Genomic DNA, 19032 nt, shown 5'->3' on the forward strand with positions numbered 1-19032 from the left:
TTTGCACTCCGACATGTTTCTCTCTTTGTATGTTTGTTGTGTGTGATATTCCTGTCAGATGTAAGAGGCAGCTTTAACTATTTACTCCCGGATATTTTTTTTTTGTAGCCCTGTAAAATGAAACATGCATGCTTTGTTATTTAGTCATGTGTAAATAGATGCAGATTCAGCACCAACAATTAGGGACAGACCGAGAGCTGAATTCATCATCTGACAAAAGGAGTTAAACACTTTTTTTTCCTATTTTCATCAGAAGTTTAATTAAATATGTACAACTAATCTTATTAAAGCACTGCATCTTACATTTACCACACTGGGACATCACTCCTCTTCTGTCCACTTGTCTAGCAAACATCAGACAGTTATAGAAGACCCCACGCATTTACAGACAAAGGTGTCACCAGATGTCTGGCTCGGTTAACAAACCTCCTACGTTTATCTACAATCTCACCATTAAAAAAACACATTAATCTCAATTAGAGCACACAATCACCCGGCTGATAGTAATTGCTTGATATAGGGATAGGCCAAACCAGACAGTATACAGCAGATTGTAATGTAAATACTGATTAGAAAAATGTTTCTGATTGCAGCAGAACTAATCATTTTAACTGCTTTGTCCTCCTCTCCACAGCTGGAAGAGTCAGAAATATCATGATGTCAAAGTCAGAGAGGAATCAGGAGATGTGTTCAGTTTAACAGAGGAGACAAATGTGCTCTGAATCCATTTCTCGCTTCGTCTCTATGACGCATTCGTGAACTTCAGCTTGAGTGCATCTCCATTACAGTGTTCTTATAAATTTCTTCATCCAGACAACTGATGATGACACAAATTACTGTTACAATCAGTTGTATGGGTCAAAGCCATGTAAACATAAAACATTTTCTGGAGTGATGAACATGATGAAAGTTGGAGTCTCACTGTGGCCCAAAAGCACAAACTCTGACTGTCAATCACAGAACGCGGATTTGTAAACAGCAAGATACCTGTCCACTTAAAATTGACAGTGAGCGATGACTTCTGGCTACAGAGGCAGTTACTTTTGTTTAATCTGAATCCGAGCGCAACAAATAATGGTCACTTTTCTTTAATTTTAAGACATTTTAAAGGTTCTGTGACCAGCACTTAGAGGCTGATGACACTAGCTTTTGACAGTTCACCATAAGAAAAATAAATATGATCATTAATTTCAAATCTGACCCTTTAAATGACAGACAGTGAAGAGGAGGAGTGTACCAAGTAATGTGCTGTCTACACACACGCCATATAAATGGATCAGTAACACGATAACTGCTGTAACAGGGGCAGTTTTGGTGACAATCATTTTGAACTCATTATCTGAAAAAGGGCCCACGCAGAAAAGTGGAGCAAAGAAACAAAGAAAGGAAAACAAAAAAACAGAAAGTTGTTTATGCTAGGCCGATATCCCTGGCAGTGCGCACTCCGATGGTTGTTACACTCTCTACAGATCAGTGTAATAGTTGCAGTGGTTGCTGAGTCTTTTCCCTCCCGATGTCTGTGGTTACTTCAAGGGCGAGGTCTTCATGGGAATCATTATTCTAGATTCCATGTGCTGAATAAGAGGGACTGTGGGAGGAAAAAACAAACAAGAGCCTCAGAAACAGGTTTCAGGGATGTGTACATACACTGTAGTAATCTGAACAAATAGACAACTTAGACTCTTTAAATTTAGTCAGTATTTCACAAGTGTGTTGAGTTGGAGTTGCTGGTTATTGTATTGGAATCCTGTAAGAATCTTTTATTACTAAGGCATGAAGACTGCTGAGTATTTGTCTAATGTCTGTGACCATATGATGTGATTAACTATGTCAAACTCTGGAGGGTTTTGATTTGTAAAATAGACTTCACATTTCTTTTTTATCTATTCTATATTAATAAGGTACAATAAAATGTCAGCAGTTGGGTTTCATTTCTGCTTTTAAAATGTGTGAAATCAATATCATAACATTAAGTTTGTTTTTAAGATATTGACATATCAGAACATGACAGCTATATGCAAGACTAAACAGCAAAACACACAAAAAGTGACGCTTTTTACAGTGAACACATTTGCCCTGTAATGTATTACAGCAGACTTTTACTCTTTGCAGTTACATTTTTCATTTGCGGTTTGCGTGGAATTGTTCATTTGGAATGAATTTTGTAAAATGACAGCAAGTTAAGATCATGCCAATAACATGACACATTCCAGATGTAGTTGATGCTTGTTAATATTCTCCAGTGCTGTCACAAGGGTACAGAAAAGAGAGACAAGACAGCAAACTAAAACTTACCCGTGTAGTAAACAACCTCATCCCAGCCTTCACGCTGCCAGGCTGCATTTCTGGTGTCTTCTCTGGACTGCAGATCTTTGTACGCTAAAAAAAAATATACATACACACGAGTTGAATAAAATGGTTAAATACGGTTTTCACTCAAATCAACACATGGTATCTAAAGTCTCCGTTCTTCTCCAGAGAAGTGGTGAATAGTGAAAATTTAGCATGAGGTTATGCAGATTACTTTTATGAACTAAAAGTGTTTCGTGTGTTTCCTGAAGTTACGCTGATACTTGGTGGTAGATGATTCACTGGGATCATGCAGGTTTTGTAGAACCAAACACAAACCTCAAATGGAGTGAGTGGTTTTAAATTTAAACTGCATATTTTGGTATTTAGCATTAACCAGAAGTCAACATATAGTATAAAGGTAAAAAAAAATATTAAAGCAGATTTGTACAACACAAAAACAAAGTAAGGCAAGTCTGACATTTAGACGTTAGAAATGTCTCTGCTGCTACTGACAAGCTGTTGCAACAAATATGCAAAGTACTGATGCAAAACAAGCACAAATCTGGAACTCCACATTTGCAGAGGTGGGAAGTAACAAAGTACAAATACTTTGGGACTGTACTGAAGTAGATTTTGCAGGTATTTGTACTTTGAGTATTAATTTTTCTGACGACTTTTTACTTTTACTTCCTACATTTGAACACAAATATCTGGACTTTCTATTCCTTACATTCTCAAAATTGGCTCGTTACTTGTTTCCAACCTCCGCGGATGACAACATGACATAAAAGACGTAACAACAAACATCTTTATCTTTACCAACAGTGTGCAATTTGCCACTGAAGCTCGACACACCCCTGCCTGCCTCAGCGGCCTACGAGAGGCTTTCAGCACTGCAGGACTGATTTTCAGACCCAAAGGGCACGTCTCCGTTCAGAGAACTTTGAGAACCGGCTTCTACTGAGGCTCAATAAAAGATTTTGGCAGTCTTGAAGAGATGAGTGTTTCCATGTTGATTATAATGTTTAATGTTCATAATGTTGCTGAAATGGAAAACTGTCCAGTGATTTTTTTGTCTCTGTACCAGCCCTGTGCAGGTTCTTAAAGGATGAAAACAATCCTATTTTGTGTGCTTAAAACTTTTTTTGTTTTCCAGAGTTATCAAAAGAGGCATCGTGTATCATTGAAGCTAAAAATTCATTTTTACGTTTTACTTTTGCACTTAGGTAAATTTCTGAACCTGTACTTTTTTACTTTTACTTGACTAAAAGATTTGAGTCACTACTTCTACTTCTACTGGAGTCTATTTTCACACAAGTATCTCTACTTCTACTTAAGTAAAGAATGTGAGTACTTTTGCCATCTCTGCACATTTAACAAGATACTATTGTTGAATAATTAAACAAAATACTATCAAGAAATGCATGAAATGTGAACTGCACTGGAATACATTTATAAGAGATGCATGCCCTAATTGTATTTTTGCCATGCTATTACAAACAGGTATACACTGCTCTATTAAAACTACAGAAGAAGACACATTTTCCATATTGTGCAGGGATAAATAGTCAGAAAATCTGTGGTTGTGGGTCATGATGGTGGGTGGAGGATTTAAAAAATAAATAAAAATAAATAAAATCCACACAGGGCTCTACTTGGTAGAGAAAATCTCGAGAACACATCAAAGATGCATCTCACAAACTGATAAATACATTACAAACACATTTGTGTAGTTATTTGCAACACAGAGATGCATTTGTAAATGTAATTCATATTCTAAAGTTTACCTTATCTTTGCATTTTTCTCTATAATTATCAGGACAGTTCATTTATCTTGGACACTCTGCTCACCCCATAAGTGGTGAACAGTGTAGAGATTTCCAATCTGAGAGAAAAAGCCTCCCACAGCCTCGTGGTTCTGCTGGCGAATCTCAATGGCACGAGCCCTGAAAAACACCACAGATTATAGATGAACGAAAACAAACAACAAAGAGCCTGTTATCAGCAGGTTGTACCAATTAAACCACCAGCACAAATTTGTATTTAAATAAAACCAGCAATCAGTGATGTCTACATAATTTCTTTCAGGTCAGAACATCAAATTTTCATGTTGAACCTCAGGATTGTTTTAATCCTCCCAGCATGTTTGGTTTTTATCACATTGACGGGCAAATTTCGTAGTTACAATCAGTTCAATCAAAAACATACATATATTAAATACAGGGCAAACAAGTCATTTATGCTTGGAATTTACAAATTAATGTGTGTTATATCTTGTCATGCTTAGGAGTCATGCATTGATTGTGTGGCCAGAAAGTACCGTTGACTCATATTCATCTGCAACAATCTGCAAAACCAATAAAATAGTAGTGAGGAAATTTTTATAAATGGTACATAATAGTGGTAAGTCTGCAGTTATAACAAAATTGAAAGCTTATACGCTTCTTGGATTTATTTAAGTAGCAAATAAAAACATCTTAAAAACATAAAAATAAAAAAGCTATGCCTCACCAGTAATTTCCCCACTCGATCATTGTTCCTGGCTGAAGCAAGAACGTGAAGATAGCAGAGATGGACAATTGGTTATCTGACGGTTCACTAAAGCAACAACAAAACATGTTTATACACAATAAGAGGACGCTGGTGAATGCACTACTTAAGTTACCCTGAGTTGGTACGATCGGAGCTCATAGATGTTGGGTCCTGGGCGAGGGACGGGTTCGTTCCAGAAACTGAACTCACGCAGCAGCTGGTTCCTGCGAGACAGCAGCATCTTTCCCCTCTCGTTCCTGTAGTCCATGAACACCTGCAGCAACAACAAACCAAAGCAACAAAGTACTCAGTAAACACGGCTATAACAAGCAAATCCTAATACAACTGCAAAATATTAAAACCTCTATTAATGAGTTCAAGACAATAAAGTCAGCAAGACTGGTTTCAGACCATTTAAGTGCATTGAAATGTTCACACCTGAAACCACCTCTTCTAATGGGAGGGTATGATAAGTTATGCATTCATTACCTTAAACCTATTTTGAAGTATACAAATTGAAATTGCAATGTTCACGCGACTTAAAAAAACATTTTATCTCAGCAATCTGCCAGTGTTTGTGATCAGTCACGGCTTCATTTTAAATAGTTAATGCTGCTTTAATGAGTACCATCAATGTGGGTGAGGTATTTAAAATAGCTCTAAAGTGGCAATCTTGAAAATTTCAGTTTTTATTCTTTCTGGTGGTACCTATGATGATGAGCAGTGACTGCAGGTGTGGCTTTGATCTTCACTTTACAGAGATCTGAACAGTGTTTTGCTTGGATAAAGTGGTTGCTAGATAGCACCAGGGCCACGGCCTCACAACAGTTCAAGGTCACCACACATGAAAGCGAAAGGGATATAAAACATGATTGTGCCTCACACACACAGGTGAGTTTAGGTCAGAGTCTGTTGCATTAGCTCCACCTGCTGTCTCTGGCAGAAAAATACCTGCTGGGTTATGGAACAGGCATCACTAACTGTGCATGGTTTATAATTTGTGGAGAAATGTCGCCACAGACAACCAGTTCGTAACACTGTAAATGCAAGGACTTTTACAGAATTTCATAAGTGGCTCAATCACCACTGCGTTACCTCATTTGATAATAAATAGTGACTTAAATTCCCTCTGTGGTCATTGATTGAACCCCTAAAAACTCACCTCTGGCCTCTGTGGACCAAAGTTTCATATTTTTTCCATTCAAACATCAAACTATCCATTATCTATACTCCGCTTAATCCTCACGAGAGTCACAGGGGGCTGGAGCCCATTCCAGCTGACTTAGGGCGAAGGCAGGGGACAGCCTGGACAGGTCAGTCAGTCTATCGCAGGGCAACACTTAGAGACAGACAAGCAAGCACACTCACATTCACACCTACGGACAATTTAGAATCACCAATTAACCTCAACATGTTGTTGGACCTTGTGGGAGGGAGCCAGAGAACCCGGAGAGAACCCATGCTGCACGGGGAGAACATTAAACTCCATGCAGAAAGATCCTGGGTGTCCTCACCGGGACACGAACCGGCAGCCTTCTTGCTGCGATGCAACAATGCTAACCACCACTCCACCTTGCAGCCCCATTCAAATCTAATTTTATATATTAAAATGACTTAGAACTCTGCACAATTGCCTTTTCTAGAATGTGGAGAGGTATGAAGTTCACTTTTTCTCTGTTTCTACCTGCAGCTAAGGTCATCAGCTCATCTTAGACAGTTAAAACACTTCAAAAAAATTTTACATTTTCACCAGAGGCAGTCTTTAACAGACACGTATTATAAATCTTTGAAAGTCTTCAAGATGGCCAGTATGAATGTATTCGCAATTTATGAATACTGTAGTATAAATACGTTTTATTCTGACAATGATCTTAATGTTACTTTAGATTAGCATTTTTCGAAACCTTTAAAACTTAAAAAGAAGATTTTTTTCCCCCTACATTTCTGAAGATTAAACACCAACATGAATAAGGCAGGATTAGTTCCCTTATCTGCACTTACCTTATTTACAGCATACAACCAAAATGTACTTGTTTCAAAGATAACTGCAGCAAAACTACAATCACAACAAACAGCTATAAAATCACAGATAAAGATGGTGAAAGACATGGATGGAGAAATGGTCTGTGACTCTAATTTGAGGGGTGCACTGCCAGAAACGTTGGCCTACAGTCACCAACTGCCAGCGAACTGAACTAATCCGAGCACCCGTTACCTTATTCTGCCTGAGTTTGTTCATGACTTCGGTGAGAGCCGGGTATCCTCCCCGATATCTCCACAGGTGAACTAGAATAGAAGGAGCAGAAGAGCCAAAAATAATGCAGCCCTCGAATATATCTTGTAGTGTTCTTTTGGGAAAGATATTTCTTTACATTAGCATCTGTAGTTAACTTTTTATCTATACCACCTGTGATTTGGAGCTGGCTCGATGAGATCCACACTATATACACCATGAAGTCAGTGCTTAAACATGACAGGAAATGACATCATGTTATTGCTAAAAGTACGTCTAGTAAAATGTGAGGAAAGTGCTGCAGGGAAAAGACAAAAAAGACAGGAGACAAATAGAACTTTCTTCTGGAGAAGCTGAAAAGCCTTTACTCAGTCAATACAGACTATGTATGTTAATATTAAACCTGATGGGTACCACAAACTCCACCACAATGCAGACAAACACACTGAATCCAATGATTAAATTAAAAAAAAAAAAAACCAAAAAAAAAAGGCCAATTCAATGGAATAAAGCCAAAATAACAGCTATTTCCCACAGGGCAAGAACACCATGTGTTTTCTAAGAGACACAGTACTCTGTATTGTTCAAATGCTCACATGCACGTTTTCATTTTGCAGGCTTTTGGATTCTCCTGACTGGGACAACATTACTGCACTGTAACATCAGAGACAGCTGAGGAATGACAAATGTCACCACAAGGACAAGATGGACAGCAGCCAGGAAAAGTGCAACACAGCCACGGCTATAATTAGCTAAAATAAAAAGCTGTCAAAGTGCTGGTTTGTGTCACTGAGGAGGAGACTAACTGGGGTGCTGTCAGGACATTAGTGTCTTTACTTTCTTGGAGTAAAGCGTGAGTTAAAAAGAGGTAATCACAGTTTGTGAAATCCTTCACAGCTCACACTATTCTGCATCTGCAGCAATAAACTGAAGGGATGGGCCTCCACTGATTCAGTTCAGTCCAACTTTAAAACCTAAAATAAATTATGTATACATAATAATATTTGCCTTGACTCATGTGGTAGTCTGAAACAGTCCACCTCAATCAGGAGATCAAAAAATGTAACATCATATATCACAGGGCTAAAACTAGAAATAAGAAATCATTGTAAATTACACTGGTGATGATTTTTCCAACTGAATGAATACTGTATTTATAAAAATGTCAGAAAACTGTGAAAAATATTTCTCAGTTCCCCGAAAACTAAGGGTTAATCTCTAAACTGCTTATTTTGAAGAATCAAAACTTCTAAGTCCAAAATGTTTTTTCAAATATACTTAAAACATAAAAGCAAAGAATCCTGACTGTTGAGAAGATAGAACTGTTCTATCAACTAATTAATCATTGCGGTTCATTTTTTATTGTCGCAACCTTCTCCTGTCTATGAGTTTTTCAAATGATGCTTTCTTTTCTAAAAACAGCACTTGGTTCCAAATGCAGGTTTACAACTTGCATGTGTTTCAGATTGCAACATAACCTTCAGATGCGGTGAATGCTCTTACCTGCCTGGTCCTGCTCTCCGTACCAAGTGTTCCAGGTGCCCACAAGCTCACAGGGGTATTCAGCGTCAGCGTGAATCGAAGGCAAGACGTCCTCACTAAGGGAACACACAAACGTGTACAAATGCAAATTAGCTGCATAGTTAACAAATAAGGTGCTTTGACGGGGCATCTGAATGAAATTAATTAAGGAAAGACTTCTTACCATAGTTCATTATAAGCATCAAGGCACTCTGGCTTGACGTTGTGAACTGCAAGAGACAAAACACGGATCGATAATAAACCATGAAACAGATTTCACCGGATTAGTCCCAGTCACGGTCATCAATCAGTACATACATTGTACTTTGTAGAGATTGTTGTCTTCTTTCTTGGCGAGCAGATGAGAGTGAGCATCTTTTCTTGGGTCGACCTTTCTAACGAAAAGAGATTTGAACCAGCTGTCTTCCCTGAACGCTGAGAGGCTCCTGTGGTGAAACAAAACACAAAAGTCAGACACAAGCAGCACTTCTTCTGCTACACAATGCAACAATTAAACACCACCAACAACAACAGAAAAGCTTTCCAACTATGTCTGCTATGTTACAGCCCTGAGAGCATTTTATGGTTTTGCTCCCACTGTGTAATCTTTTTCTGCCTTTAGATTTCTAAAGGTATAAAAAGCAAGCGTTACAAACTTTACTAAACGCTATTCAAAGTGCTTTACAGGCAAATTTAAAAAAGTAAAAAAGTTTTTAAAAAAACAAAACAAACAAACAAAAAAACGAAACAATGAAATTAAGTGAATTAAACAGTACAGATAAGTTACATGAGGTGGACAGACTAATAGAATAGTAAAAACCGATTGACCAAAACAGCTAAAAAAAAACAGTTGAGTGAGAAAAACAAATGAATGTAAGCGATAAAATGTCTAATGAAATAGAAAAGAAATCAATTAAGTGAAAAAAGATCAAACAAGTTTACTCAAAGTACAGACAGTTTAGACCAGACTTTATAATAACAGTGATTAATTAAAAACAGTGAAGAAAAGAACAGTCGTCAGCTTGTTCTTAAAAGTAGTTGAATTAGAGGCAAATCTAAGTTCCAGCAGGAGCTGATTACAGCAGTTTGCAGCACAATGACTGAACACTGATTCACTTTGTCTGGTCTAAACACTGGACAACATTAACTGACCAGTCGATGCAGAATGTAAGAGACCTTCACAGTTTATTCAGCAAACATCCTTGATATAGTCTGGTCCCAAAATTAAATACTTATATACTGGGAAAATGTATTGTTATTAGTGTATATGTCTGCTGATAAAAATAAGAAGAAAATTCAGTACAGAAATGTCATATATATGTGCCTTTATGAGACAATTTCCCACCAAAGTTTATCAACAGAAAAATGTGATAATAATAGGACCTTTAACAAAAAGGTTTATTCTGTGTGTCGAAGTCAGAGACTATACACTGGCTGATATATATAGTTGAAGACTTTTTAAATCTGTCCTTATCAAGATCAGCCTCAAAAATCTAGTACTGATTCAAAAATATTGCTGTACCCATAACTGTTATGCCTTTAGCATACTGTACTGAATTTACCTGTCATGAAATGTGGTTGCCTTCTCCATAAGAAGAAGGTCAGTGTGGCTGCACAACTTGACACTGTTAATTTGTAAATGATGGCAGCAGCAAACTTTGAACAAATCCTTTAAGACCACCTCACTCCTGCAGCTCAGAGGCCAGCAGCACTGGAGGCTATAAGCTGAACATGCTGCACATAACCACAGGATTAGTCCACATGAACTTCTAAGCAGTCTGCCCACATGCACAGCATTTAGTTTTTTAGTGATGAACATGATTTTAAAGCGTCGACAACAGTTTTGTGTATCAGGAAGCAGTCCACCTCCAATAGTTTGTTTTCTAAAGCAAACACAAACATTAAAACACACTGCATTGTCTAGTTAGAGCTCTGTTTTGTACACATCTCTGCGTTTAAAGGACAAATATGTCCACAGTGCAGCTTGATTCAGGACACTGCAACAGCGAGGAAACTATCGTTTACTAATCAGCACAAGTTGCGCTGTGCAGCGATTCATTGTATGTTGACCTTGAAGTTGAAGTGGGACCGACAGAAACTCAGTTATAATTGTCTATTATTTCTTCATATTGTGTCTACACGTGCACAAAGTGCGCAAAGATAGCTGCTAGCGCACGTTGCTCCACAACTCCGTGATTCTGGAGTGTACAAATTAGCAGAAACTTAGCAAGTTTGGAGCTAAAAGCTAATGCTAGCTACGTTACACAGATGTAAACGTAGCCAACGTCAATACGTTAGCGTTCACTTTAGCGTTAGCTTAGCCAGCTAGCATCCCGGAGTTTGTCATTGGTGTGAACTGTGCTGCAGCCAAACACGTTTAAAGTACAATTTAAACGTCTGCGTCGGTAAATGTCGTTTGTTAAACTCTAACCTTATTGTGACGGTGACCTGTCCGCTCGTCTGAAGCCCATTAGTCGTCTGTTTGAGGCCTTTGCCGACTCTTTGAAGGACTCGGGTCGCCATGTTTCCCTGAAAGCTGTTGTCAATTGGAGGTGGTTTGACTGCAGCCGCAGTCCGGGCTGTTACCGGAGGAGCTGACGTTAACCCCCGGTTAACTTTATGGACCGGAATCACTTAACGTCGTGTGGCTCACTGCAAACAAGGAGACCTGATGATAACAGCAGCTGATGAAGTATTGACAGGACGTTTATTGTCCACCTGCTCGCTAAAGTACAGTTCACTCTTGATGCTGATATTATATAGTTCTCTTTGGCTTGTGGACTTTGACCAACAATCTCGATTTAAACAGAGAACTGTGTTTGTTCTCCTCCTAAAAATATAAAACACTGACCTGAAAAGTTTCATGATGTGCGCTGTTTTAGTACGAAATACTGCAAACGTGCACATTTTAAACAACGGCTAAACTATTAGGTCTTGTTTTCGTAGAGTGACAGCAAATTAAACCAGGTGTTCAATGCCACATACAGAATGCACTAATGACATATTGGGATGTTTTTTATTTCTACATGCAATATTGCTCATCTTTCAAACATGACAGTAGAAAGATATGGACACCCTGCTTTGACTAAAAATACAAAGCGTATACCCATTTAAATCATGTGTTTATATACCTTAATATGCACATAGAAATATATAATCACATTAGATAAATGAAACAAGGGTTGAAAATATAATATAAAGGAAGATCCATGTGTGAATTGTTCCAGATTTCTAAGCCTCACCTGCTTTCACCTGCTCACAAAACACCGTGCATGGCCACAATGTTAAGGACACAAGATTGGTTGAATGGAGCTTATATGAGGCTTTCATACAAACAATATGCAGCTCCTGAATATGAGTGGAGAATCTGCCGATTAAGATACATTTGTGGACCTATGATGCATGTTGGACAGGGTAAGGAATTTTAGGTTCATGCATTCTAAAACTGTTTTTCATTGCTCTTAAGATCAGCTCAGTGTGTATTCTGCATGGTGTAAAATAAACCTAAAGTTGGATCAATGATCACTGAATCTGCTCATTTTCTTCTTCTCAAGTGTGTAGACTTAAGAATATTTCAGTGAATGTGGTTCTCAGAAAAGTTCTCTGCCACAGTGTTCCCATTGACATTTTATTGTAAATACCTCTGAAATGTGTCTTGAATTCAAATTACCCAAGCAAGCAGCATGGAAATTATATTACACACTGTATGACAAGATTACAGATTTATAAACGTATATCTACATTAATACCTAAAACAGAAACATTGCAGAGTGACATTGAAACTAGCATTACTGCATGGAAGAACAGTTTTCCGTCATGAAGAGGGAGTCTGTGCAAGCGATGAATCAGTTTCACTGCTGGTGGCAGAGATGTTGAGCTCCTGCAGTTTTTCTGATAACGTTGTCTCTTCTGTAAGTGGAAGGTCGGTCAAAGGCTCCAAAAACTCAGTTCCTTCAACGCTCTTTCCTGTCAGCGGGTCGACCACCCGACCAACTTTGTACACTACCTCAGCCAGTTCATGCTTCACGTTTTTGGATCTGGCCTCAGGAAGAGCCTTGAGTAGGACGATGTCTCCCACAGTGCTTTGTTGCAAAGCATCATGGGCAAAGTAGGTCTTCCTCTTGTTGTAGTACTGTTGGGGAAGAAGAGATAACGGTAAATTTAAGACAGAGTAATTGTACAGCAATGCAATATTGATCTAAAAATACATTGCATTTAGTTGCACACAATAAAGGTAACTGTGTACAACATGTGGTGGTACATGTGTTGAAATAATAATTTCTGCAGACTTTAAATTACTGTCAAAACTATTTTTCAAAGAAGGAAAAGTAATTTGTTGTTGGGTATTTATAAGTTTTTTGCAAGATTATTTTTAGTGATGAACAACCAATTGGCTTAACTATTTATTTTTCAACAAAAAAGATAAGTTAAGATAAGTTACCACAGCTCAACAGCCTACTCAGTCCCGCAACCACAAAAATAGTTAACCCAATGTATACAATTTAAAAAATTAGAGTGAACAGCAAAAAAAAAAAAAGTTCACATTTGTGAATCTGTACATGCAACATGTCTTAAAAAGTAAAAACCGCAACATTTTTTCAAGTGTTGTCTCTTTCAGAAATGGCAGGCAACTAGAGGGATGAGACACAGCAGTAATCTCTTTACTGATTTTAATTTTAGTTTCCTTTAAACTCTTATTTCTTTTAATACTTTTACCTTTGTATAAAATACACCATGTGTTTTTGACCGTCTTATAAATTCTGATGACTTTTATGACTTGTCTGTTTCATTGTGTTGCTTTGTGATGCACTTTGTCACTTGGATTCTGAACAGTGCTCTATCAATGTTTGCATTTGCATATGTGAAAAGTACTCTATTTACCAAAAATGCCAGCTGTCCTCTCTGCAGGTATCAGCAGTAAAGGATCACTGTTAAAGACTCACCTTGAGCAGGAAAGGGTTCAGCACCAGCCTTGTGACTCTCACTTTGGCGGTTTTCTGCATCTTGGTCCCTACTACTCTGCCGATGATCCATTTGGCATGGACTGCTGCATGTTTGCCTGACATTCTGCAATACTTTACTCAAACCTGTGGTAAAGAAGACCAAAAAACGTGACTTCTTAGTATCCCAAATGTCATATGTTCAGTTAAAGCTAACACTCGCAGATAGTTTCAGCTTTACAACAGAAACTTTAAAATATTTGCCCTGATAACATAAATGTAAAACGGAGACCTTTGAATTATAATATTTATTAACGTAATCTATGTAAACGTTTTACACTTTTAAAGAGGGATGACATAAGGAGACGAACAGCGGCTACACAGGTAGCTTTATAGCAGCTAACGTTAGCGTCAACTTTAAAACCGCAATTCTTTCAAAAGCGGGGATTACGAGATTCACTGACTTCATTTGACATTAACAGAGACTAACGGTGAAGGTAGGACGTTAAAAACAAATAAACTCACAGAAACTAGGACAATGTTACAGTTGTAGAAGGTCAACAATTCCTCAGAAACAGGACTCCTCCATGCTGCTCCGGCCGGCTTGTTTTGATGGCGTCACTACGGGTACTGACGAGGACAAAAAGCGAGCAGAGAACTTGTATTTTGTGTTTGATACAGTTTACAAACACAGTGCAAAGTGTATTTCCAATAACAAATACTTTCATGTAGAGTTTAAATTTCTAAGTGGTAATATTACAATATTCTTTTATATGTGATTCAAATAGTTTATGCTCTTATCCTATCATTTCAGATTGGAATATTAAACTTACTTAAAATATTCACATTATTCCCACTGGCAGAATGGCAGTATGTTCTTAATGTTTAATGAAGACAGAGATAAAACAATAATAATAATAATAATAATAATAATAATAATAATAACACATTTAGTGAACAGTGCTTTCTTTTCAATGAAACTGGTTGCATAGAGTTTTTTTGTTACTTTCATGTTATACTACTTACACACTACAGTTGATGGTTTGCATTAATAGTGTTGTTTCTTCTTCGACAGAAAAGAAAAGTGTTTAGAGCTGAAAAAGTGACATGTCGTCAGTAATAATGTCCAAGGATGTTTGAACCATTTATGAGCCAAGCCAACCTGTTAATTCTATTTTTACATTTTCAACTCTGCCTAACTCACTATTATCCTCGTGGTTGGAGACCTGAGCTGTTACTTTGTCCTTTGTATCCAAAATTTGCTTTCCTAAAAAAAAAAATTAAAGGTTAATTTTCGCCACAAGATGGTAGCAGAGAAACATTTCGTCCTTAAACTGAAGAGAAGAGACTTTAATGTTCCCACTTAAGAAACTAGATAGCAAAAATCAAATATCAAGCATTACAACAAAGTTATAGAAACATTAATCACAGAAGCATGATAGGTGTGTTGTAGTCTTGCCGAACTGCAGGTTGGACAATAATGAATCCAAGCTTCATGTGGATCTCATCAAAACACCTGATGATGCTCTGTTTAGCAACCAGAACCACAAAACATCAAAACGTTTTGCACCATAATGAAAATGCTGCAAGACACTTAAACAGTAAAGCAGGCGTGTGCTGGCATTGGTCAAAAGACACGTCTGTGAGAGTTCAAATAAAGCTGAACTGATCTGCTGTTTAATAATCTATTACGAAGAATGTGAGAAAAATTAATTGACAAAGCTGAGAGCAGCTCTGTTTTCTCAAGATAACAGATATTATCTCAAGATATTTTTAACACAGGAAGAATGTGTGTTCCTCTGCTGGACATTAGTTTTAACTGAAGATGGCAATTCAATATAATCAGGCTGCAACTTCACAGAGTGATGATTTTAATAATACTGCTGTGGTTAACGTCATTAATACTTAACTTACAATAAAAGCACATTATAATAAGAGACACATATTATTCCCAAGTTAATAAGACTGAGATTCTATAGCCACGCTAACAGCTCTGAGTTCAGGTGCAGCGGTGTTTAAAACTAAATGACAGTTGTTGCAGCCATGATGAATGTATGGACCGAAGTACATTTTGTGCAGTTGTTTTTTTGTTAACACTGGGTTTAGTATGGGTGCTGGGAGGCATGTGGATGAGTTCACTAGGACAGGTGGAAGTGATTGGAGACCAGGATATCACACCATTTTTGAACCTGTAGCCACACACACCGTTTGTTTGTTTGTTGTAATACTACAATAAACTGTTTCACAAGCTACGGAAGTCATCTGCATAGTCTTTTCTGCAGTTTCACAATCACTTTGAGCAACAACAGTCAGCACACCAATGTCACTACGCTAATATGCTCACAATGATAATGTAAAGGCAGAAATGTCATCAGTACTGGACAAACTGAAAATGTGATCTGATGATGGTGCTAAACAAAAAGGACTAAATTCAGTCATATTTATCCAGTGGAGGCCACGAATGCCTATCAAAAGTTGTAGATATACTTCAGTGTAGACATATTTTGTGTACTGATCAACATCTCTAGAGCGCAAACTGTACAAAAAAGATGGACTTAGCAACTGGCTCTGAGAAGTAAATCTAATGCGAAAGAGTCTTAATGTGTAAAAACCTTTTCCAAAATCACCATGTAAAGCTTAGCTAAGATTTTGTTTCCTACAAGTCAGGTTAATAAGGACACATGGGGGAGCTGGGGATCAAACCGACAACCTGATCTATCATCTAAGCCACGGCCACCATCGAGGGTTCTCAGGTTCTCAGTGCCTCAGCGTTCTCAACTGTAACCCTGCAGCTTCACCCTCTCCTCCAAATATGATCACTTTTGGCTCCAAAAACACCAAGATGGCCACCAAGAAGTAGCAAACTTAAGGCCTCAAAGTGTTAGTTCACAAACCAGTGGGTGACATGAAGGTGGCTACGTCCATCTTTTACATAAAGTCTATGCTCTAAGGTCAAAAGCATCAGTCGGATCACTATATGCTGTATTTCTCCATGTGTCTTCCTCTTAAATCAGGGAGACTGATTCCAATTAAATCATAAAATTAGCCCAGTATGTTACTGAGACAATTATCCTGTTATCTTATGAAAATGACCTTTTAACATTAACAACTTCTCACAAGGAAACAGCAGGTGATCTTGAAACAACAGGCAATCGTTTACCATCAATCGTTGGAATAATGTCATTAACTGTCATTTAATCCTTGGGTCTTCTTTGAAATTGATTTCTTCAATTTAAAATTGCAAAAGATCTGCAAAATTACCAGCATGCTGTCCATGTGGCATTGATAAGAGCCCTTCTGGAGCTGATATAAATGGCAGAAAGGGGGGAAGAGATTAACATAGAAGCATTCATACCCCAACGTTAACAGTCTCGTCCCAGAGCAGGAATTGGCTGTGGCTCAGAACCAACCACAGGCAGACCAATCTGGACTTAATCAGAGCCATGTTGTAGTAAAGCACAGGTCTCGGTCTCTGTTTCCCATTTAAGGCAGTGCAGCATTGGTTTACCTCTGCCAGAATTACAGCATTAGCCAACTTTAGTCTCCTTCATACAAGAGCACTGAGACAATTCACATAATACCAAGTGTTTTCATACTGTTCCCTGTTAAATTTGTTGTCTGACAAATAACCTAAGGCCAAGCTGAAGCTGTAATGCAGAAAACAGAAATGCTATTCATATGGACTGCCAGCACAAACATCATCAACTAACATATAGTTATGAGGTTATACAATCTTAAGTGATTGCACTCTTACGATTTAAAAATCACAGGAGCAGCTCCACTGTGAGATCTAACTCTTATCAAAGTTGTGGGTGAGCCTACAAGTGCGTGTCACATGGTATCAGCGCCCATATTACAATATTTACTCAAAGATAATCCCATACATACCTAATTGCAAATACAGCCGATGTTTGTATATATGAGCGGGCTGACATGGTCAGTTATCAGCTCTGAATCATGTGAAAGCACTGCTGCTGTGATATAAGACAGAGGCCTGTGCGATTACACATGTATGTTTTCTATGATAACACAGTGACCTCTTAATCAGCAAGTTTTATATTTTCAGATTATCATGCTGGAACAATGTTGGCCTACATTCTCTAGTGTAAGTTATTGGTCTCCAGATATGACATTTTTCAATAGATTAGACTATTCAGCCGGAGTGTTTGTGTATGACTTTAACCGAGCCTATCGCTGAATTAAAATCAGCCCCCAGGACCTGTGCATGGGGCCGTGTTAAAGCTGGGGAAACTTGAGTGACTGCGTTGTGGAAATAGTGGGAAAATGTGGTTATGAGAGCATGTTTTGTTGTTTTGAGAGTTTGTAAAAAGGTCACAACATGCCACAAACCAAAGGTGGAACACGGACATTGTCTTTTATTCCTTTCTACACCTGTCGCGCTCCACAAATGCGATGTCAGTTACGATAAAGGTTAACAGTCTCGCTTAGTTAGCTCCTTCTGTAGAACATAATGGTCTGGTTGCACCACATTATCACTCTGTTAAAGGGGGAAAAATCTGTGGCTTGCTTGAATTTCTTTAAAGTAATTCTAATCAACTTGGGTAGAGCTTATCGAAGGATGCTCGATGTTCTCTAAAAGTAGTGATAAGTAGAATTGATTTGGTAGAAGATTTGTAAGCAGGGAGCGAGCACCGTCATTAAAATGGATAACAAAACTAGCAAAGCTGCCTTACTGCAGGATCCAAATCCTCTGCAAAACTTAAAATTTTCAGCGTAGTAGGTTGCTAGTCAGATGTTTGTTGTCGTTTCTTCCCATAGTAAAGGGACTTTTAAAAACCGTAACATGGGGATATCGGAAGGAAGACAAAGCAAACAGCTAATGGTAGGTTTATACACACAGCTTCCATCTGGTGAGTCAGGCTGTAGTTTGGATAAATGGTTCATCAGTTTGCTCAAAACAAACTAGGTTGCATGGATTTGACCACATGTAAAGGATGAAGTTTTTATACCTGCTCTGACCAGCAATAATGTGGATGTAAGGACGATGACCTGGGCTGAAAAATGAAGTCAGCACAGAAATGCCTAAAAGTGCAGTTCCTCAAATATCCACTTGAGGCTGGCTCCGAGTCAGGCCCCATCAACTCCCATGTTAAAAGGTCCAACTTTAGAGAAGAAATAAACATGTTTACAGCCTGGTGCAAAAAATGGGTTTGGTCTCTGTAGCTAATTTCCTTGTTCCTGATGACTTTACAGCAGGTGAATTTTAGTAGAATTCATCAGCTGAAATTGTATTCAGGCTTAAATTTCTGCATAATTAAAAGGACAGCTGCTTTGAATAACAGGTGGGTGTCATCCTAGGACAGTCAATGGCCCAGAGACGTGTGCATGGTCCTCCTAAGCACCACTTAAGCTCCACCTCTTTGATCATTTTTGGATTAGACAGTATTTAGAAGAAGTCAGGCGCTGCCAAGATGGTGATCACACTGCACAGTTCATGAGGAAACTTGAGGGTGATGTCACAGAGGGTTAGTTTATCTTTATATACAGTCAGTG

The 19032-nt window shown here is 38.2% G+C and overlaps 2 protein-coding genes across 2 annotated transcripts; both read right to left on the reverse strand.

The window, feature by feature from the left end:
- Positions 1 to 231: 231 nt before the first annotated feature.
- On the reverse strand, positions 232 to 11186 carry LOC103362275 (protein NipSnap homolog 2-like). The gene is made up of 10 exons (XM_008288588.1): positions 11010 to 11186; positions 8897 to 9024; positions 8763 to 8808; positions 8561 to 8655; positions 7040 to 7110; positions 4958 to 5098; positions 4804 to 4835; positions 4144 to 4238; positions 2296 to 2379; positions 232 to 1588 (listed from the first exon to the last, which is right to left on the reverse strand). The coding sequence occupies exons 1-10, from the start codon at positions 11099 to 11101 to the stop codon at positions 1524 to 1526; spliced, it is 849 nt and encodes a 282-aa protein (XP_008286810.1). The 5' UTR covers positions 11102 to 11186; the 3' UTR covers positions 232 to 1523.
- A 1006-nt stretch (positions 11187 to 12192) lies between these two features.
- mrps17 (mitochondrial ribosomal protein S17) lies at positions 12193 to 14133 on the reverse strand. The gene is made up of 3 exons (XM_008288589.1): positions 14044 to 14133; positions 13522 to 13665; positions 12193 to 12710 (listed from the first exon to the last, which is right to left on the reverse strand). The coding sequence occupies exons 2-3, from the start codon at positions 13642 to 13644 to the stop codon at positions 12393 to 12395; spliced, it is 441 nt and encodes a 146-aa protein (XP_008286811.1). The 5' UTR covers positions 13645 to 13665; positions 14044 to 14133; the 3' UTR covers positions 12193 to 12392.
- Positions 14134 to 19032: the final 4899 nt, after the last annotated feature.

Source organism: Stegastes partitus, unplaced genomic scaffold (genome assembly GCF_000690725.1).
Source record: "Stegastes partitus isolate 25-593 unplaced genomic scaffold, Stegastes_partitus-1.0.2 Scaffold567, whole genome shotgun sequence".
Classification (NCBI taxonomy): domain Eukaryota; kingdom Metazoa; phylum Chordata; class Actinopteri; family Pomacentridae; genus Stegastes; species Stegastes partitus.

Bases quoted from the DNA above. Each gene is read 5' to 3' on its own strand.
- LOC103362275 (XM_008288588.1), bottom strand. From the start codon at position 11,101: ATGGCGACCCGAGTCCTTCAAAGAGTCGGCAAAGGCCTCAAACAGACG. The intron at 8,809-8,896 runs GTATGTACTGAT...TGTCTCTTGCAG, and splicing joins CAATCTCTACAAAGTACAAT to TTCACAACGTCAAGCCAGAG. The intron at 1,589-2,295 runs GTAAGTTTTAGT...TTCCTCCCACAG, and splicing joins TGAGGTTGTTTACTACACGG to TCCCTCTTATTCAGCACATG.
- mrps17 (XM_008288589.1), bottom strand. From the start codon at position 13,644: ATGTCAGGCAAACATGCAGCAGTCCATGCCAAATGGATCATCGGCAGA. The intron at 12,711-13,521 runs GTGAGTCTTTAA...CTTCCCCAACAG, and splicing joins TGAACCCTTTCCTGCTCAAG to TACTACAACAAGAGGAAGAC.